At 42.7% G+C, this 23,251-nt stretch overlaps 1 protein-coding gene across 2 annotated transcripts in view; it reads left to right on the plus strand.

Moving 5' to 3' along the window:
• The first annotated feature begins 1,149 nt into the window (after nt 1-1,149).
• Nucleotides 1,150-23,251, plus strand: part of KITLG (KIT ligand) — a 135,779-nt gene continuing 113,677 nt past the window's right edge. Inside the window, exon 1 of one of the 2 annotated variants that reach the window (XM_069229613.1) lies at nt 1,150-1,435. Coding sequence is in view for 1 of the 2 variants with exons in the window: in XM_069229612.1 (XP_069085713.1) it covers nt 1,421-1,435 (15 nt within the window). In the remaining variant the exon portion in view is untranslated. The remainder of the gene's footprint in view (nt 1,436-23,251) is intronic. The other variant, XM_069229612.1, reaches the window with a different exon arrangement.

Raw genomic sequence — 23,251 nt, forward strand, 5'->3', positions numbered from 1 at the left:
CAGCGCATATACCTTAGCCACAGTTTCTATTTACAAAATTAATCTGTAATAAGAGGGGTTATCTTTCTAGCCTTTTTCATGAATCTTGATTTATAATTGCCCCTTTCCTTGAATCAGGGACATTGCCAGTCCTTCTGTAGGAATGGAATATTGGAAGTAACAAATTAACCCACCAAAGGGGATTTCTTCCTGATATTGTAGCTGGGATGCTATTGGGGCCAGTAGACCTAGGCTTGTTAGTATTAGCCATTATTTATTCCAAGATCTCAACTCTCATTTGTTTTTTTAAGTTTAGGTTTTATTGGCCTTTTAAAGCCTCGAGAACAATATAATGACACTCTTTAGCAAAAACAGACATATTGTATAGAATATAAACCATCAGCAATAGTAGTCACTCCGGCCTAACACAGCAACTCACATCTTGAATACAGACATTATATCAACACCCTGAAGTGTTATGTTTAATAAATCACCATCAGTTATTCGTATTGAACCTGCCTCCCTCATCACAATGTGTTTGTGTCCCTCACCCCTCCGGGATCCCACAGGGTCGATCTCCGAAGAGTTAAGTAAGTTAACCAGCATGGCAGTCCAGGATTGCAGGCCATCAACAGGTTTTGTGTCTCTACTAGACTTAAGCATATAATATTCTTCTGCAGTCGTCCATTCAGCCATGTCGCTCTTCCAGTCTGATACAGTTGGGGGGAGGGGGTAAAAATCTGCCACTAACGAAGTGAAACCTTCGCTCAATAGTGTTAACATGTGTGAAATGACAAAATGAAGAGGTCATACTATAACAAAATGCGCCGTATAATCTGTTATTTCTTTCCACATAATTTATTCAAACCTGTGGCGTAATTTGATCCTCCCATTCAGCATAGTTCCGGTGGCCTTGGCTGTATGGATTTTTCAGCAAGCCAAGTCTTACTGCGGAGGCTCTGATTAGCCTTTTTGATGCATTAAGTTTGCAATAAAACGCTATCAGTTTTGCACACACTTCCAAGCTCTATGCAGATGTGCCTGCACCATCACACGCCATAGAAAGGAAAGAAAAGGTTGGGGAGCGACTTCCCCTTTATCGCTATTGACACAAATGGAGCGAGGAGGAGAAAGAGGGCGGGCAGGGGGCGTGCCTTCCCTCTAGCTGCCACAGAAGGAAAATCCCTATATAACTGAAAACGCGCAGAACAGGTCCCGATCACTGTGCAGATAACAAGGAACAGAGACGAATCTCTGCAGCAGCAGGCAATAGACCCCGCCAGCGTCCTGTCAGCGCTCACAGCTGCCGCCACACTGGAACCGCGTCCCTCTCAGCACCCGGGAAGCCAATGCACGGACTAGCCCAAATATGCTGGGGGGTTTTAACAGCTAAAAGGACTCTTGATACCTTGTCTAGGCTGGATTGCTGCTGCTTTTCCTTATGAAGAAGACAAAAGTAAGTCTGTGGATTGCTGGGACTTTGTCGTATGTTTTTACCTCGTGTTTGTGGAGAGATGGCAGCAGGCTGTTTCGCCCTTCTTGCTGCAGTGGTGGTGAAAGTGGGGCTGTGCATTGAGAGGCACTGCGCAGAAATGTGACTGAAATGGACCCGGCCGGCCCGCGTGCAGGGGTGTGATGCCTTCTGGTGAACTACGCTCGGGGCACTGTAAAAGGGTGACGGGGCCCGCAACCTTGTAGCACAGTGTGAAGCATCCTGAACTCCATTCTGTGGACTTCAGGGGACAGTGCAGACGCGAGGCCAATGGGTGAGGTGCTGGGGAGCCAGACAGGAGACACCCCACAAGGCAGCCTTGCGCTCGCCATGTGGCGAACCAAGCACGCGGGCCCATGATCACCCAAGGCGCCCCACGGGGGACATCATTTGACATGGGATCTTGTGACAAATTACTGGGCGGTGGAATTTGTTAACAACCCCAGCCCGCGCGTACTGCCCCACCTCCAGTGGGGCGCCCTTTTGGTGTGAATAGCTGTACTGGGCCGTGGCACCAGGGTGAGAGAGGCGTGCTTTGCTCTCTTCTGTGTAGAATGCTAGATTGTGGGGGCGGTGGGAACAGCTCCACCGGGCAGCGCTCTTATTTTTGCGCTGCTTGTGGTCCGATGTTTCCAATTAGCTGTGCCCAAACCTTTCCCAGCCTGCGAAGTTTTTTCCCCTTTCCTGCAGGCAGGATTAGATTGTGTCTCAAGGGGCAGAGAAACAGTCGGGCCAGTACAGTCCCAAGTGCAGCATTCATCCTCTCAGGCTTGGTGCCGAGGTACTTCTGACCCTTTGCAGAGAGTGTGTAATGCCCCCCTCCCTTTATTGGTGTTTAGTGCCCCCGCCCCTCTTTATTGGTCTTTACAAAGGAAGATTCCTGTGTTTAACCATTGGGCCTGTCTTACACACTGACGTGCTGAAGTCTAAACGCAGTTATTTGTACTAAGTGAACTCTTGTCTCACGTAGCCAGGCAACTCTGTCCTTTTTGTTAGCAAGAGCATTGTGGGACTTGCAGTTTAATCTTTTAATACGCGTATATAATAGAGGTGTGCAAGGTTGTGTTGCCTGAAAGGCCAGGTCTGGCAGAAGGTGCCGTGAATGACATGTAGCCACTAGGCAGTCCTGTACATGTGCGAGGATGCACCAGCTTCAGTGCGTGAAGAGCAGGTGGCTCCTGTCCAGCATCGCATTGGTCGCATAAAATGGTATTTATATTATTCCATTAGCGGTATATCCTGTTGCGTTTTTTTTTTCCCGAGCTCTGCTTCGCCTGGGTTTGCCTGTCACTGTGACTTTTTGTGTGTTTGTATGTTCACCTCCTTTTCCTTTCCACAAATTGTATGGTCTTTATCGGCCAAGCATGTTAACGCAACATTTTTAGGTTCACTGCATAAGTAACAGCTCTGTACGTTTTGTCTTAGTGATATTTTTCCATTGTGTCACAGTTTGCCTTCAAGCTGGCCTTCATAAATGAATGTATTCGAATTAGTTTAGTATCCGTGGTGGTTGTCCAGATTCTCTTAAATTTAGGTGTTCTCAATCCAGACCTGGTCGACTGTGTGGAGCGGGCTAGCCGGGGTTCTAGCGCAGGCTTCTCTTCCTGGTCAGTTTATATTATCCCTCTCAAATGACTTGTGCACTATGCTCCTCAATGACGAGGTCTGCACCGACGAAAGATCTTACACATCGGCTAAATGGGGGGAAAAAAATCGGTGGAAACAATGTAAAATTAGATTTAAGGTTTGAAGATCCGGATGCCTGCGCTGAAATGGCGTATATAATACAATCACATACTTTTTAGTAAACGATGCACGTAATTCCAGTCTTCCGATGTTTAATATAACTCACTGAAATGGTGCTCGGCTTGTCGAAATGGGGTGGCTGAACGTCCAAGTTGGCCCTGTTGGGACGCCAGGGTGTCAGCAGCTGCAGATTAATGAGGACGTTTTCTGCACCTGAACGGAGCGTACCACTAGGCCAGGCTGCAGGCTGCCTTGGGGGTGTTCCTGCACATTCCCGCCACTAGTGGCGTAGTAGGTCTCAGAAAGATCAGTGAAAACCCTGAGATTGAGATGTGGATAAGAAGCTGCATAAAGCCTCCAGCGAAGCCACTCCCCAGCTCGTTAACAAGTGTGCGGCCAGCGAAAAATCGGAAAGTAACCGCGACTGCACGAGGTTGCACAGCGTCAAGCATTACACCGAGGTGTCCGTGCTGTGCAGTCTTTTTTATGTAACAAACGTTTAATTTGCTGAAGGTAATTTAGGCCGACGTTTCAATGGTGACAGGTGTATTAGTATTGATTAGCATCGTGAATCTTCGACGGGCCCTCCCCCGCCCCTCCTTTTCCTGCAACCCCTCTCTCCAGCCAGGCCCTGCATTCCACAGGATACTGACCACTTGTGTCCACTTGACTCACCTTTGATAGCAGTCTCTGTCTTTTTGACCTCCGCCTTCATCAATCCCCGCCACCCTCCAGGCGCGGTTGGCAGGTTCTACTGGGTGGAGTCAGACTTTTTCAAGGAAAGCCTTAAGCCAGGCAGGTGGGCCCAAGGCCTGGGGGGCTTAGTTTGTGTTTAGTCCAAATAAGAGGACAGATAGGTTGCACAGCGCTGCAACCACTGCGTTTGAAATCTAGTGTGCAGGTCTACTTAATGGTTGTTAAATCGTGGACTTGTCTACCTTTGGCGTGGAGACAAAGGAACCGTGTATAACACACGAGAACACGCTATATCCAGTGCTTAATTTGTAAAGAAAAAGGTGCCGGTGCTCAAAGCCCTCCTCTTAAACACACGGCTGCTGCAATTAAATGTGTGAACATGGAATACTGAGGCGGCGAAATCCTGAAGCCATCTCGGGCCTCTTCAATCCATATAAAGCCACTCCCTGCCCGTTCAGTTTACTCTTGCAGCTTTCTGCTTTCTCCCTTTGGGACGCTTTTTCGGTTTTCCCTTCATCCATCTTTCCCATGTGTCTTTTGCTCGCAGCAAATGCTTGAGGCAGAAAAATAAGCCCCGGCCCCAAGTGCTGGTGCTCAGCACCGGACACATCAAGCACAAATTAAGCACTTGCTATATCCAGTGCTTGAAATGGCAATATAGAAGTGCAGTTACTCTGTACCAGAGTACCTGCTTATTTCTGAGAAGTGCCGTTGCTCTCCAAATAAAAGTATTACGTTTTTCTTGAAAAGTGCAGGTACTCTCCCTCATAAAATAAAAACGTGCCGGTACTCCGTACCGGACAGAACCGGCCCATTTAAAGCACTGGTTATAATCTGTAATACTGCACACGTCACAATATACTCCTGTGGTACTCTGCAGGTCTGTTAAAATGTGTCCGTGAAGCACTTGGGATTTGAACGAAGGATGTCTTGTACACAGGAGATGCATACAGTGCTTTTGTGAAACACTAGTGTGCGTATAAAAGCTCCTGCTACAAAGCTGGTGTGACAACAATGCATCAGAGGTACCGAGTAATACCACAGACCATACTGCAGGACCTTTTGTATACTGTAGATGTGAAAATAATACATAATTGGACTACTAAAGATGTATTTCTGTTAAAAGTTTTAGATAGCGTCGTCCATACTTAAAAAGTACGGAGAAAGGCACAGTAGATCGTGGCACTTCTATAAGGACGAGCTTCCATAAATATAATTTGTGCGACTGTTATTAATAGAGTAAGAAAACGTGTATGGGTGTGTGTGTACGTGTGTATATGTTTATATATATATATGTGTGTACACACACACACGTTAACAATAATTGCATTCGCACCTTGTATACAATATGTAGCTAACAATGGGAGGTGCAGCTTCCCTAGGCAAAAAAAGGAGATAAGAAGCCGCTGTATGTCATTCTGTCGGCGTTGCTGGAACTGGACTTTAGGTCGAGGCTGAGAGGCGACGGGGGTAATGGAGCTGCACATTTTGGGGACACTCCCTGTGAAAGAACAGAACATGTTCGACGCGTGAAAAGTGGCCTCTCGAGAAGACGGCCTAGCTCCGCTGTAACTTAACTCCAATTGAGACCTCTAGTTCACTACTGGTTTCAGCATCGCGTATCTCTGGTTTATACTGCTGAGACGAGAGGCACCTGCCTTTGGTGCGCCTCGCCGTGAGTTTAGGCTCGCTACTGTTTTGATAGTTTGGCACGCGTGGTGCAGCTCTCACCTTGAAGTCAAACATCCGGTTTGGCCATTGGACATTTGTTAGGCTGGTGTAAAGCTTCTCTCGTACATTACATTTATGATTTGGGCACGTGGAACCATTAAAATATAGCAGACAGTAAACGTATGCCGGTCGCCACTGGTAATGGAAGGAGGTAGGGCCTCCATTTTGGAGTCCTTTTAGTTTACCCTCATAATACGTGGAATGCGGGATGGCGTGGCGTGTACGTGCATCTACATTCCAATGAGTGCATTGGGGCAGATCTGCAAAACAGTCAGTCGCCAGGGCAGGCCCACTTCGTCAACAGCTATATTTTCGACCGCATAATTGCCTCCTTGGTTAAAGGAGAGCACTTTCCAATGCCCGATAATCCGTGGCGTGGAATGCAGAGTCTGATAAGCAGAAGTTTACTTTTGCAACACGTTCTACGTTTTTCTTTTCTTTTTTTCCTGAAATTGTGCCAAACTCGGCCCCCAGCCCCAGTGCTTTAAACGCCATGTTTGCATATACTCTGCCAAACAGTGATTGCATTGTTTTACTATGAATATTCTCGCTGGGGAAGGTCATGCATTACATAAAATCGCTCCTTTTTTATAAGCGTTGCAAGTGGCGAGAGATGTTAAATTGCAATTCGGATTAGATTGTCCAAAGGTGGTTTCAACAGCTTTGAAAAACGTACGTCACGGATCTGAGAGATCTCTCCAAGTGGCATGTCTAAGGCTGTTTAAGGCCTCCAGGCGTTCAGTTTAGTGAGAATCCTGTCCATAAAAGTACTTCACCAGCGGTAAAATGAAACGCCTCTTTTAATTATTAAACATGATGCTAGCGTAAACTATGCCACTTGCAAAACAAGATTATTAAAATACAGAAAGGCCCCTGTGAAAAAAAATGTTCCATAGCCATCTAGTTACTTTGATTTTATCGCGCAGGAGTTAAAAACTTTACATCATTCGAATAAAAAAAAACAAAAAAAAAAACGAAAGCAGGTTCCTCATGTCATTAACCACAATCTTGCTTCTAATGACTGTAAACTTGTTACTTGTCCCTCTTTTGCTTGCTATTTTTTTCATGCCTGACTAGAAATGATGTGCGGGCCCTTTTGCAACTATTTAAAAAAAAAAAAAGTTTTTTTAAGTTAAACAAAAAAAAAAGCATAGCAACTGTTGCACATATGCTCTTAACAAGCATTGACAAAACCAGTCGGCCTTGCTTGCATTTTGAATTCTGACTAAACGTTCTAAAAAGCCTGGTGCAGCGAAAAGCAAAAAAGATTGCTCAATGTATGCAGTGGATGTAAGACAAATAATTTTATGTGTGATTTAGCGTATTTTTGAGTTGTAACATAGTCCCTCACACCTCTGTACAGCTACCCTATTTAGTCAGACCTAAAAAGAGATGAGAGCATAAGCATCCCGAAGTCCAGATAAAATGTGAATATAAGCAACATGGGTCACTTTCCTGTTTGACTTATGGTTTACACCATGTGGCCTCCACATCTTTTTGGAACAGCGGTCCTAATCTCTAGAACAGGTAAACAGCCCAAGATGGGATGTAAATACTTTTTCGTTCCTGGATGTTTCTTTTGGTATACACCGTTTATTATCACCAAGATATTTCATGTTGCTCTCAAATGTCTTTTAATCTGATTTATAAAGTACATGCTTTGCTCGGGAATTTCATTCCCACTCCTTGGGGAGGACACCTGATCTACTGCCAGTTTGCTGACTGGGAGGGAGAGCATTACGGTCCAATTTTGGCTTCTGCATTTGACTGTCTGTCTGATCTTGGATAAATCACTTTGTGTCCCCATGTCACTGGGCCTCTGTCTCTCCCATGGTGGGAGAATTTAGTAACTGTGGATGCTGTTGAACTATGTATATGGACATTTGTTACTAAATGGTGTGTGGTACTCTAGAAGCATTTAAAGCTTTACATCTGTGTTATACAATTTGTCTCAGTATGCTGGAAATCCAGATGGACAGTGCAGGCTGTTGACGCACAAGGAAGCTAATTGTAAAAACCTGAACATAATGCTTTAAGAAAGTACTTGGTGGTCAAGAGAGCAGTCTGTAGGTTCATATGCCACCTTGACAGGCCCATCACTCATTTTATAATCATGCAGGTATATCACACAAGCCTGAGGGATTTAGATTCTGATGGGTGTGGGGAACCTGATAAAAGATGGAGGATATTCTGTCTGCTCAATTTAGAATACAGACATATGTATACTCTCTAGCGTGAATGGGACATGCAGTTTTTGCTAAATGTCCCACAGCCCCCAACCAGTAGATGACTCCCTTAGAGTTGTTACTCCTTTTGGTTAAAGCACAGCTATATTCATTTTGACGTATGACACTGGGTATATGCTTGTGTTCATACACGGTTGTGTCAAATGGTTCTGGGTGGCTTGGGGGGACAGCAGCCAAGTGTTCCCTCCTGACAAGGATGCAGTCCACCAGGTTAGGTGTCGTTGGTCCCCAAAGAGAGTATAGAAGGGCACAAGATCTGTCTCTTCTGGTAGAAGGAAGAGAAACAAGGGGATTCAAATTGTTTCCAGGTGGAGTGTCGGGCTGTTTAAGCCATCTGATTTGCAAAAAAAAGGGGGTGCGAAGAATGACACTGAGGTAAGTCACTCACAGTTCAAGGGTGGGGCTTAGAAGAGCAAGGTTTGATTGGGACATGCCTAACTAAATAGCACCTTTGCCAATGAGAGGATCTAAGTGCTGGGACTGATCAAACTCTGCACCACCTCTTGTTCAAAACATGGAGCTCAGTGCAGCGATGGATCCAAGCATGCAGGTGATCTTGATCCAGGAGAGGTACTCAGTCAGAGGCTCACCCAGCCATAAAATACTCTAGACAAGATGGTTCGAGCAGGAACAGATGCAAGTACTCACTTCACCTTAACCAGACGGGCTCATTTCAGAGACCCATCCAAACCTACAGCTCTCCTTTACCAACACACCTACCCGTAGAGTACCTTTTTAATGTCTAAAATGTGCTATTTATCCAGAGGGGGCTTCATGGACCTACCTACCTCATAGCATTTACTGATCCATTAGCCATGTCAATATTTCAGAGAAGTGTTCATATGCCTCCTCACAGTAATAGCAGCCGTGCAGGGAAGTGCAAATACTCTAGCATTAAAAGTGTGGCATCTCTGCTGAGAAGAGTCAGTCCTCTCTCTTTAAACATTTGGTATCCCTGCTGAGAAGTGCCAGTACCCTTGCATTACACATGTAGCACCTCTGCTGAGGAGGGTCAGTACTCTTTCATTAAACATGTGGTAGTCCTGCTAAGAAGTGCCAGTGTCCCATTAAATGTGTGGCGCCTCTGCCAAAAATTGTTAGTGGCAGTCCTGAGAAGTGCTGGTACTGTCCCATAAAGCATGTGGTACCCCTGCTGAGAAGTGCTAAGATTGCATTATAAGTAAAATAATCCTATTAAAAGTGCTTATCTTTCCTATTCTGTCTCCATAATCCTGCCTAAGTAAAAGGTCCCCTCGCCAATGTAAAAGTACCAGTAATCTCGAATAAATAGAACGACTCTGGTGACAGATGGTACTCTGTTCTTTCATTAAAAGTAACGTGAACATGTCCTGTACTCTGTGACTACAGGAAGAGGAGTACTGTGATTTACTTTATACGCAAATGTAATGTTTTGCAGCACGACCAAGAAATCCTCCTCTCACAGTCGAAGTATAGCCGTGCTGACTAGTATTGCAAATACTGTTTCATTCACAACAAGCCACCCATAATGACCTGACAAGTGCCAATATCGGCCAATTTATTGCATTGCAGCTCTGTTTCAAAGCGGAATGGGATGTCACTTCAGTGGTTGAATACAACTTGTAAAGTGCAGATGTGCCACAGGCATATGGTCAGGCTATCTTCTATTGGGTTCTGCTCAGTAAGTGCAGAGTTCTGATCAAACAAATTCACTCTTCATCCTAGATTTCCCTTCGTACCAGTATCTGAGATAATCCTGACTTTGTGCGGCCGGTTACAGCCTCACTGGAAGGCCTTGCTTGTTCTTCCTTGTAGGCTGGTGCCTCTAAAAGACTTGTTGGCGGTGCTAAAGTTGCAAAATTAATTTGAAAAAAAATTAAGAAGGTTGCTGGGGCTCAAAGTTTTTCTTTGGTCACCGACTACTGGTGATGCTGAATGCTAGGGTTGCTGAATACAAATGCTGCTTAGTTTTACTCATGTCTTTCCTCTATGTCTCACGCCTCATTTCTCTTTCCCTTACTCTTCTGGGTTCTTTTTTCTTTCATGTTTTCTCCCTTTCGTCACTGTTTCCTACCATGCTCTTTGTTCTTTTCTGCATTCCTGTTTTAGTCTGGGGCAAAATCTAAAGATCTAAAAATACGTTTCAGGTCGGGAAACTGAGTATCAGTGCCATCACCAACAACCCCCGGCACAAATGGAGCTGTACTTATAGGGTATGGACAGCGTAAGCAAGAGGTCTTGAAAGGGAAAGACGTCCTGCACTGCAAGCGTTTCACACTGCCCACACGTGTGGACCACATCTGATCCAAAGTGAGGGGAAGCTGTTAGGTGTCTCTGAAAGAGCAACCACCCTTCTGAGTAGTGCTGATTATGTCCCTTTTAGAATATTGTACCCGAGTATTGTTTGACTCTTTGGAGTATAAGTGTCCTGCTTAGGTCTGCCGAGGTTCTCTGGCATCGTAGAAGTATGGCAGCCTTGCTGAGAGATGCTGGTAAATGGAAAGCTGAAACACAAATGGGTTTTTAGTACCTACCTAATATATCGCTTGTGTGTGTGTGTGTGTGTGTGTGTATATAATATATCAATCATATAATTAGAATGGGTATTTATAGAACTCCCCCTCCTCCTTTTTGAAGTGCTGCCATTATTTGAAAATATGATGCACTGGGAGAAAATTCACGTTTTATATTAAATGGAGGCCCTTGGAGAGTGCCAACTGCCCGCCTGTCACCCACAACCAGTTGCAAGGGCTGAAGGGGTCTGCCTTATGCCCTGCCGGAAATATGTGCTACACACGAGTTCCACCTTTAGTGGGAAGGCCTAGGAATATAGTTGGTCTCTCAGGATGCATATAGTGCTGTCACAGAATTCAGAAGAGCTATAGGCCGACGTGAGGCGTGGTTTGGGTTCGGGGCAGGCTCTAGGGTGGTGTGACCAGTGCAACCGCACCTGGCTTTTACTTCGGTTGGGGGTGCTATGTTCGCAAGTATATAATGGTTTTTAAAAAACCTGTTGCTGCGTTCCTTACCTCCTACAAGTTTCAACAATTTAAATGGGACCTTCTGGAGAGAGATCGGGTTTTGGCTCGTTGAAGTTATAACACATCATAAGGTAGTTAATATCCTAACATAGAACAGTGAGCTAGAAACTGTCATCAAAGAGCTGCGTGGAAACTGCAAGGTATAGGTTTTAGATCATTATGGTTTTTCCCTAGTCTTTCATTATCCTAATGTTGCAATAAGGGTGCATATGGGTGGAAATCAATTCCTATTAGCGAAGACAACCACCAACTATGGTGGTAGTTTTAAATTCTGAGTTTGTGCTTCTCCGGATCAAGCACTCTTATACTATACTACCTACCACTATGTATGACGTGACTCCTACATCTTGCTGTCTTCACTGATTTACCACGTATGATTGATTTGCCTCATAATGTGTTTGTGATGTAAAATGTTTTGACAAGATACACTAGTATAAGTGGTGTAATAGAAATAATTAAATGCTTCTGAGAGAGAGAGAGTGGTTATGGAGACTTTAGGGCATGGGCAAAAGGTGGTAGTGAGGGAATCTGTGGCAAAGGTGGCCATTGGGGATGGCAACAAACATTCTCGCACCGGGCGTCCTCAGCGCTAAAGCCGGCCCAGTTTATATTGATGTCCCGCTCCCAGATGTCTCTGTGCTTTTCGCTCACCAAAGAGCTGTGTAACAATTCACTCAAATCTCCAGGTTCACACAAAGGCTTGTTTGACATCTGCTGCTGCGGCCATTCATCAGATGTCAAGTGCATCTGCTTGAACATGTTTCAGTAAGTTTTCCTAGCTTTCTTTGGTTTGGCTCGTTCAGGTTTTAGAATTGAAATGTTGTCAAGTGGACCTGCTGAGCTTTTTAACCATTAAAGGTTAAAAGAAGAAATATGGCACATATGGGCTGTGGTTTCAGTAGCATGAGTAAAGTTAAGACATTTAATCTTCACGCTCTGTGGAAAGATATGTGTGTATGTGTGTGTATATATATATATATATATATATATATATATATATAAATTAGTCGTTGTTGGATTATACATGCAGTCATGTATGCTGTAAGCTTTACTGGTAGAGTCGAAATCAGGCCTAGACTGGCTATAATGAGCTTTGTTGCAGGTTTCAAGGTTTAACCCTTGGAAGACCAACCCTGCCTCGTATGTTTCTGATGTTGACAAATTGCCTAATAGTAAAAAAAAATATCACACGTTATTTACAGTGCTTAGAAGCAGCTAAAGTGTGGAATACAGTGCCAAACAAATCTTTTTTAGCAAGTAAGAAAGATCAGTGAGTTCAGTGCTAGCTCTTGAGATTTGTATGATCTGCCTATTGGAGAACTAAATCCCACCAAAGTCAACTGTCTTTCATCCCTCTGCTCTCAGCAAAATGACTACCAATTTCGAGTGGTTAATAACAGTTGCACAAAATACTTTCTGTAAAGCGGTTCTAAGTAAGAGATTATGTTATTCTTTTCCAAAGCTGAGATATGTTACATGACGATAGTGTTTGTTTTACGCAGTGCGGGGCTGGTATTTAAACCTTTTCCAGGCCTTCGTTACGCTGGTTCCTTTCTGCCCCTTGCTACCAAGCTGCGGGCTGTGCGTTCCTGCTTACATTTCCATCAGCCCCTCAGCTGACTTCAGTGTACTTTATATTGTGCGTGATAAGCAGCAGGTTCTCCCGCTCTTTTACCCCGGCGGGTCATGCCATTAACCTTCCGTCGTGAGAACCTTTTCGGGAAACCTTGTGTGCGCTAATCATTGCAATTAGTTGCCACGTTAAGTGGGGAACAAGCACTGGAAAAAAATGTGGAAAGCGTAATGGAAATGTGGCCGCCTAATCTCCATGCAGCGATGGGGTTAGAAAGGTGCTGTGTGGACGAGGCTGCTTAAATGGCCGCCTGAGCTACCACCCCCCCCCCCCCCAGCAGTGGTACATGCAAAGGATCCGAAATGGCTTTCAATGAGGCCAGATTTTGAAATGGGAATATGATGGTGCAGGTACTCGCTATCCACACCATCTGTTTGCTCCTGAGAATTGCTGGTACCCTCCAGTTACAGGTGTTGTAGCAGCACTAAGAAGTGCAGCAACTCTTTCACATTAAAGAATTTCAGGTACTCTGGACAGTAACTGCTCATTTAAAGGGGGAGGTTCGACGTTTACATTATGTGCCTTTATGTACACCTTTTTCATACCACACATCTGCCGTTTCTAAGCGCTGCAAATAACAGACGGGTTGTTTGTTTTAATGGTACTTGTTTAACTGGATAGCCAAAGGAAAGGGTGAGTGGGCCTTGCTAGAATTAGAACTCTTGACCTGCTGATGATCACAAATGTAGCTAATATCTAGTGCCTCATTTCTGCTTCAGAGCAGGTCATGTGAGCAGGCCCAGACTGGTAGACACAAAGAGCCCTCAGGAAGGTTTGTGTCACTCCCCCACTGAACTAAGACTTTCTCGGGTGGAAGAGGGGAGACCAGGGCGGGGAATCTCTCTGCCTGCCAAATATTTTGTTGTTTAAAAATAGGCTCAAACAACTAAGTTTTAGCAAAATTATCCAAATGTATTTACCAAAAAGCCACATGTTCTGCAAGTAATTGTGAAAAGAAGCTCCCAAAATATTCCAGTACTTCAGTGTTCACTTCTTCAGTGCAGTGGAGCATCATTTATCTGCAGTAGCAAATCGCGTATGGCATCATTTCTACTCCAAATCGTAGACCTCTGCTTTGACTTGTATCAAGAGTGGTCTCTTAATTTATGGGTCAAAGGCCTATCTTCAGCCACATACTGCTGGAGTGGGTCACTGTAGTCATCATTCTGGACTATTGCCATGGAACATTGGCATTTGAGCTGTCTCGGTTGTGCATATTGGAAGTGTAGTATTCTGTTCTAGATGGACAGAGCATCGAGTTAGGTTGCATATTCTCCTTGGATTGTCTTAATTCGTGCATGCTTATTCCTCAGTCTCTTGATTGCCAGACTAGACTTCATTTTAAACAATGGCTTTTGGGTTTGACGAATTTAAGCACACAGCTATGGAGCTTTAAAGGCGCACATGATCTAGTACGAACAATGTGAAAATCTGTATTGATGATCTCCCCTTTCTGTCACGTCTCTGTTCTCTCCCCTCAACCCCTCTCCTTGCTGGGCATAAAGGTCCACTCATACCTCTCCACCATGCTGTCCTATTGACCTTAAAGATCTGAAGGGTCCATTCTATGGCTAGTCACATTGCAGGACCTTCGATTTCATTAATTACTATTGTCTACCCCTTGAATACGGGGTTTCAGCTGCCATGGACAGAACTGTCTTCATTGTTGATTGAACGTAGAAATTCCACAATGATGCACAATGGTCACCAGAAGCTAGTTATTTAATTTAAAGGGTGTGAGACTAAGGTATTTCTAATGCATATTTCTGCCCCATTGATACCATTTAGCAGTGTCAATAACGTAGTGTTTATGAATGGTTTTAAGTAGCTGGCACAATATTTATTTGTCCAGGTTGAATATGTATAATTCTTTGACCCAATCTTTGACTTAATGGACCCCAGGATGCCACATGGAGTGGTGTACATTAGAAATATACGCTTATCCCCACCCCCCCAACACAGTGCCTGAATCATCACGAGAGAATACATTTGGGTCTAGGTGAGCCACTGGCATGTTATGAACTCTGAACAATTGCCAACAATTCTTCTACCTTTCATTGTTGTTACACTTTGAAGGATTATCTTGGGACATTTCCACTCCATATTTCTCTTCCAGAAATTGGATTGATGAGTTTGTGTTGTGTGGGCCAGAAGGCAGTAGTCTTTTTCTTCTGTTCTATGGACTGGGCTTTGCATCTGGTCGCGTTTTTGCAGAGGACTTTTCTTCCAATAATGTTAGAGCACAAGTAGTTTTGCCTTTTTTGAAGGTGATGGGCTGTAGCTGACTTTTCAGGCAGCTGGTTTACATTATGCACCATCCAGGGGGCAGATCACAATGAAGTGCTACTTCGAGGATAGATTTGAAACTGAACCAACGTTGCATGATGATAAATAAAGCTTAAACTCCATGGCCATTCTCTCATACCTTCACTACCAGTCAGTTCTCAGATTCCCAAAATGGAAAAGCTAGGAGTTTGTCCAACATAGGTATCCCATCTCCCATGAGCCAGTTAAACAAATGAACAATATCACATTGAGGGTGGCTTAAATAGGTTGTTTTTAGGTCGAGCGCGCAAGCGTTTTGACCTGTTGTAAGTATGGTGGACTTTTAACCATGCCCACCGCACACCCATCATTTTCACTTGTTTGTGGACTTGCCTTTCAAAAATCCTTTATCATTGGTGAATGATTTACATTTATCCCTCCTTGGGGCGGTTTCGTTACCGCCGTGCAAACTGCCCATGTTATATGGATAATTGCAAGATTGCTGATACTTTTGACTGCAAGCGAACTTCTTTTTCTTTTTGTGTCTCTCCTCGCTCATGCTGATGGTGGCCATGACGCTTTGAATCGTCTCGCTTATGTTAACTGTTTTACTTTTCATTTTCAATTTGTGTGGCAAGAAAAGTCCAGTTAGCAATTTACAATGCTAATAGCTCTAACTCGAGCAAATGCGAGACCCATTGCATTGCAAATGCTTGTTATTACTACTTACATCTACAATTGCCAAGGAATCAATTGGAATTATGCAATAGTGACCCTTTATCGCAAATTAGGAATTTTGAGGATTATTTGAAGTCCTACTCCTCCTCCCCCACCTCCATCTCTCACCTCACCACCCCTCACTGGTTTTCACAGATTTAACACCTATTCCTAGCCATGACGTGTAACACAAGATGTTGTTATGGACCACTACAGACACTGTTACTCTTCTGTTCACAAAAAAACTCCCCCAGCCCCTTCTGCGCTTTGAACAGTTCAGGCCTGCCTCTAGTTTGAAGACCACTGCTCTAGACCTTTTCAAGGTACCGATTTCAATAACATTAGTATGTCTGTGCAGTTTATAAAAAGGTGGATAAAACCAGGCTATCAGCTTTAGTCATCTAGAACAATGGGATTTCACTTTAGTCTCGGCCCCATCAGATGAAGCTCTTGCTATTCAGGGGGAAACTGCTTTTCGGAAGGGAGAGGTCTCAAGGGTCATGTTGACTTGTGTGTTTACATGCGGGTAAGATGGCTTTGTGAGTTGGCTTTCTCTGCTAAGATCTTTATTCAACCAAGAGGTTATGGAATGCCGGCAGTGGCAACAACCATTCACTCTTTTTGAAGTTGGTAAACGGAGTACCGCTTATTGGAGCACTGCAGTCGGGGTTAAATTTAATAAAAGCGTTATTTATACCCGATTATGCGTGTTTCATGCTACTTGTGCTGTGACAGCCATTTTTTTCCCCATGAAGTTCCGGTCAGGCAATGCCAGGATGAACTGATGCTGCCAAAATAGTGAAAAATGTTAGTTAAGTGCTGTCTGACAAGTTGACATTCTGACTTTGAGGGGAGGGTTGTAGATATGTGTGGAGTGGGAGGGAGTAATATGGCACTGTGAGGTAAAGTTTTTTTTCCTGCACACAATTTTTGTGCAACTCCCATTTTTTTTATTTCCACGCCTGCAAAGAAGCCCTTAGTTGGCCAACACTAACCTCTGATATTTACGGTACCATTAAAAGGGAACACTTAGATAATTTATTTAACAAGGAACACACACGTTAAAATAGTCAAACCTAAATGTAGTGTTCAATATTGTAATGCCCTTGTTCTGGGAGTTTTCAAATATGCCAGAGGGGAGAAACCTAGATCTCAATGCCAGGTTAGAGAAAATGATATCTCAAACCTGACAGTGTGTATAGGTGTAGTGCGAATTGGTGTAGTGAATCTCTTAAAGTGAAGTGTTTAAATGGCCTGTTATAAATTGTATGTTAAAAATGGAGTTGTTACACTCTGCACTTGCGTATATGATATTATGCTGTGTCCAGCACCAAAACATGTGGCAGTGTACTACAATATGACAAACATTCTTTTGAGTTACCTGCAGAAATAAGTCATTACTGTATAATAATAATAATAATAAAGCTAGCACATCTGAGTTTTGTGTAAGCTAAGTTTATAGATAATTCTCTATTATCTCTTAGTACTTTATGTTTTAGTGTTTGCACCCATAGAGTGTGAATTGGCTTTACTGACTTAGGAAGCTCTTGGCTAGAGGAGTAAAATGAACCAGCATATATTCATTCATTCTGGACAAGTGCAAGGTCCAACTGTACACCAACGGTAGAGACGCAGCCTGTTTACAGTAATGGTTGATTTACCCCGCTTTAGGCACATCTACATTGTCTTTGGTGGTTCATAAAGTGTTGACCTTCACTACGAGATAAGTGAACCATAGTGAACCACCGTGGGTTTCGATGAAAGTAGTGGTTTGTCAAACACATCTGTATCACCACACGGAATGAATAATTCAGAAAGCAATTTCCTTACTTACATTTCAGTCTTACAGCAAAGACGTCCAGCCAGCGTCGCATCCTAGCCTGAGCTGCCACTATAGCATACTAGCATCGTTTACAAATGTGTTTATTTGGAACCTTATGCTCCAACCGCAGAACATAAACGACTCTGCTCCTTAGAAAGATACCAAAACACCTAAGAAGCCTCAGCAGGCTTGCCATGGACGGACTAAGTAGTTCTTATGACCCTTATAAACTTTGGACTGTGACTTTAGTTCCCAAGATAGAAACGGAAGTTTGAAAATAACACTGCAAGAAAGAAGTTATTATGGCACAGGTTTGGGGTATGGGGCAGAGGATGGCAATGGAACTAAACACAATTAAAGAAAAATACGAAAACATGCAAAGAAAAAAAATAAGCAAGAAGCAAATGGAGTGAGAATGCGAAAGAAGATTTCAAAGAAGGAGAGAAACAAATAGGGGAAGAAAGGAAAAACCGATGCAAGAATTCCCGTGGTACATCTTTAAAGGGGTTTGGATAGCCTTTTACTGACTCATGTAGAGCAATGCGCCTCAAAAATTGGTGCTATTTGTTTTTTTCTGGCTAATTCCCTGGGGGATGCATGTGGCCAGTCCTTTATGTGCTAATGATAGTAAGGGCCTGATTTAGATTTCAGCAGACTGGTTACTCTCTCAATGATGGACGAATATCCTGTCCGCCGAAATCCAAATCCCATAGGAAATAATGGGATTTATATTTCGACGGACAGGATATTCCCCACCGTCCTGACGCAATAACCCGTCTGCTGAGCCCTTAGTCTCTTACCAAAAGACTCCCTCTCTGAAGATAATTGGGCACCCACAGTCATGCAATGAAGCTGTCTGCATTTCTGGGTCGTCAGTCACCCTTGCACTTTGTGGCTGGGATAGTATCAAGGTTTTGGAAGTGAGACCTGATGTTGAATGCATTCTTTCCATGGCTGAAGTGGCCTAGTGCGGATCACACGCTCCTTTGACTCCTGGATTGCTGTTCCCTCTGTTGGCTGCTTTTCAGACTGATTAACTTTTCAAGTGTTACAAATAACCCTGTGGTTTCCAATTGCTTTGGTTGACCTGCTTGACACACGTAAGACTCTGTTGCCACTGCAAACACTTGCTACTTTTTCTTACAAGTCTTATCTCAGCGAATTGCTTTTAAGCCCTTTTAGCAATGTAATATTGCTTGAAAATTCGCTCACAGATGTATTGGCTTGATTCATGAGTAACACCACCACACTGCACCCTAGGTGTGACTTGTGATATCTTGACTAGTGTTTATTCTGCAATGGCTGTTTCCATAGTGACACAAAAAAAGTATGCTAAGATTAGTGCTCTACCTAATCAAACGGCCACGTTCTCATGACGCCATACCACAAATGTCTGTTAAGTGTGCACGTTCGAACCCTTGAATGAGACTTTGAAGCAAGAGTTTATCTCCGTTATGTTTGTTCGGTTGGTGTCTCTGTGCATCCTTTCAAGTTAGAAAAGTTTTGTTGTAATATCATCTGGAGTTGTCTCCAGTGTGGGTGGCTGTTGTCTGCTAGCATATGTATTATTGTTTTATTATTACTAATAATATATATATTTTGTTTAAAAGGTGGGCGTTTTGGTTTTCCTTACGATCCACCAAACACAATGATGGTGGTAACTCTACAGTTCCCAATCACTTCAACTTTTAATCTACAGGTGTGTTTTTTTTGTTTTTTTGTTAAGCTTTTGTCTTTTGTGTCGCAATGATTTGGCAGCACTTTGACTACTCAGTGTCTCTTGGTTGCAACAGTTTCTTCCATCTATCTGTCACTTATGTGATTTGTTCCTATACTCTGTGTCATCAGCGATCACCCTAGACCAGATGGACAATTAAGGTTTCTTGGGAGAGGGGAGGGGCATTTCACCAACTGAGAAGGGGTAGGGTCCACTGTGATAGAGCATAAACTAATGTATGAATTAGGCTTGTTTTGCCGTCATTAAGAGCTGCAGCGTACTAGTGGAGTGCAGACTTTGCAAATTATGTTACTGTTGCTGTGTGGTAGCACTCCCAGTACCCGGTATTTGAGTTAAACGCATAGATTGGCAACTAACAGTGCAGACCCAATTACTGTGCAGTATTTCGTTCTCCTAAGGGGGCTTAATAAACACATTTACAACCTGCTTGGTGTGTGTGTGTGTGTATATATATATATGTGTGTGTGTGTGTGTGTGTGTGTGTGTGTGTATATGTGTGTATGTATGTGTATATATATATATATATATATATATTGTGTGTGTGTGTGTGTGTATATGTATGTGTATGTATATATATATATATATATATATATATACACAAGTTGTACCTTTCACCCCTAAAGTACTCCTTGCGTCTCTTTACCCACTCCTAAACCCTACAATCACCCTTATCTCCTGTACCGCAATCATTTCTGTGTAACGTACTGGTGGGATTGTCAACAGAGCATTTAAAAAATGTATGATTTGGATAGCTGAACTTCTCCCCTCAGTGGATTGGGAACCTTAACTCATGGTTGAAGAACTCTCCCATTTAGTAAATGTTTTGGGAAAAATAACAGCAGGGTTTACTACCAGAATATCTACATTGAAATATCTAACTTCTAAAATATTCTGGCCATAACAGTTTACCAGACTATCAGGAAGGTAACTGTATAGGAGAAGTTTACACTCGCCTATAAATACTTGCCTTCATTATGTTTTTGTGGTCTATATTTTGACCACAATATTCTAAAGTACAAATGCAGACAGATTAACATTTAAAGGGTCCAATGACTATCAATGTAAAACTTCTGTACATTCAGTCATATTTGAACATGACCATCTGATGAAGAAACATTTTATATTCTCGTTTAGTGCCAATCGCTCCCCTTCGTGGTCAGCAATTCCATAGCTTGGATATCCCATAGCCTTAGTCTTGAAGGGTGGATATTCAATTATATGCAGCATTTGAACAATAGCTAGCAAGAATGGAAGGTACTCTTTCAAGAGGAATTTGGCCAGGCACGGAGGGACTTCACTATTCTAAGCTTAGGTAAAATGTACAAAAATGGAATGTGCAAAGTTTAAAAAATCACAAGACATTAAACATTAGAGGGCAATTTTGAAGTATTATTATAATTTAAAGCTGCAAAGCCTATGGAAATCCATTAATGGAGACTCATAACATTCCAAAAGTGTGCTATGATTGAAGGGCACTTAAAGGGAGCTCCCCAGATGAAAGGATGATACTGGAAAAGAAGAGGAACACAGGGCTGTTCCTTGTAATCAAGAGTGGAGCTAATGTGCGAGGGAAACAAATAAGTTATATTGAGGATTTTATGTTGACAGTTGTCAACAATATTACCAAATAGGACAGTAGTATTTTTTTTTCCTCCAAATTCAAGAAAAGGAGAGAACAATATTGCTTAAACTATATAAATATGCATACTCCAGGCTTTTATAGGGTAACATTGTACCTGAACATATGTGATATCTTTTATGTCCTCCTTATTTCGTTGCCTACTCCAAGTTATTAATATACAATATCTATCGGCTGTTAATGTGTCAGACAGTGCAGCTCTCTGGTTTGCTGAAGACTTCTTGACGACTTTCTGAAAGTGCCTGTGGGAATGCAGTCCACGTATTCACTACCATTGGTTTAGCTCACGTTTGCTTGCTTTCTATTTGCTGGCTTTGTTTTAGGGTGTCCAGCATGTCTTTGTTTCTCCCATAGAGCATCATCTGTTCACCATCGCTCCTTGTATTATACCATGAGTGCTTGCTTTCTGTAAATAGGTCCTTAAATTGTGTTCTTCTCTTGCCACATTTGCTGCACATTCAAAGACCGAGGTCAAAAGTCAGTCTTCTGTGGAGCTTGGTTATTACTTTTCCTTCTCTGATTTCAAAGTGAGAGGATTTAAGTGACAGTTGTGCTGGGTGCTGAGGGTGTGCTGAAGGAAGATTTTAGTGTCTGTTTTTTTGTAGCATACAACAAAATGCAAATAACTGTAAAAACTGTTCAGGTATTTCAGAATATATGCAAATTAGAAAAGCACACATTTAGCAATTGTTTTTATAGTTCTGAAGTGGGGTGGAAACAAATTTTATTTAATATGATCAATACACTTTGTACTGCCATTTCTGCACATTTTGTGCATTGCATAGTTTTCATTCTGTGAAAATGTAGTGGTCGTTTCAATTGAAGAAGTAATCTTTAATGGCAGTGTACTACCACACCATGCATACTCCACTCTGAGCCACTCCACTCCATTGTATGCCACACCACTCTGTCATTCTATCACACTCTGACACTCCACTCTAGAATACTCCACTCCTAGCCACTCCACCCTACGAAACTATGCTACTCTATGCCACTCTGCAACACTCTATACCAATCCACCTGCTACACTTGATACCACTCTGACACTTCACACCACTCCACGCCGCTAAATTTACAACACACTACTCCACTTGGCAACACTCCACTCCATTCTGCCAGTATATTCTATGACACTCTATTCTGTGCCACACTCTATCCTACACACTCTACTCAAGAACACACTGTGCCACTCCACCCGGAGCCATTACACGCTACACCACTCCATGCTAATCTATGCCAGTCCACTCTATGACGCTCTACTCTAGCCCACTCCACTCTTAACTCCGTCACTCCACTCTATATCACGCCACTCCATGACACTCCACTCTAAAACAATGGTATCTCAATTTATTGATTTTCTGTGAACCCCCACTTTATCATTACTGAACCTGGGGATCCCCACTGAATCATTACTGGAACCCAGGGACCTCCCCCACCCCACTGAGTCATTACCGGAATCCGGTGACCCCCGGCCTTCACATTGTCAACATTGTCAGTGATTTGAAACGCAATACAATGCACACAAAACATATAGAAACAAGCATTTAACAATCACATACACAAATTATAACACATTTTATTTAATTTGCAAATTAAAAAATTGGGTTTATTAGGAAGATTGGAGCTTTTCTAAATTCAGTTGTCACATGTTCTCCGTACTATATTCTGTTTGCACCTGCACTGCTCCCACTAATCAATCTAAATTAATTTTTACTCTCCAATTTCAAATTTCTTGACATTTACAGTACATATTAAAATTTTCAGTTGTACATTTAGCCACTTTATTTATATAGACTTTAATAATCTGTTTATATTTAATTTTCTAAGCAGTCGCGTACCCCTGAGGAGACTTTGCAGACCCCTAGTGACCCCAGACCACAAGTTGGGAGCCACTGCTCTACAACACTGCAACAATTCACTCTTTGCCACTCCATTATGATGCCCACTGCCACTCCACTCTGACGGGCAAAGTCAAAAGTCTATTGCATAGACAAGATGTATTGGTTTGCCAGTGCATGTTATGTGTATGGCACTCCACCAAGAAAGCAATGCTGACTCATTTCATACTCTATCTTAATGTATTATTCTCTGGTCTTCATTCCTTACCTAATAAAACCTTTGTGATTAATTGTGTTTAAGTTCAAGGAAGGTTAATAGGCAATTCTGTCGAATTATCCTGCTTTTGTGACTTAAACACAGATTTTGCTAGAACGTGGATTGCAATGATTTAGAAAGTAACGGTTTCTGAAGAAAGATAACCTGACATCGGTTTATGATTTTATCATGCTTGGAAATTCAGGAACAACATTTCATCAAGTGTGCTCTCTGTCTTAGTGAGTGGAGTAGAATATGCAAAACATACATTTTCATATTCCCCAGATTGTAAACCTACTTGTGCACATTTTTTTGTAATAAATGGAGCACCTATGTTATTCTAGGAGCTCTGTCAAAATAAAAGTACCCCCACATTAGTGAACTAGATACCTAAAAAAAAACAAAAACAAAAAAAACAGCCATTTGCAATGCA

Source organism: Pleurodeles waltl, chromosome 4_1 (genome assembly GCF_031143425.1).
Source record: "Pleurodeles waltl isolate 20211129_DDA chromosome 4_1, aPleWal1.hap1.20221129, whole genome shotgun sequence".
NCBI lineage: Eukaryota > Metazoa > Chordata > Amphibia > Caudata > Salamandridae > Pleurodeles > Pleurodeles waltl.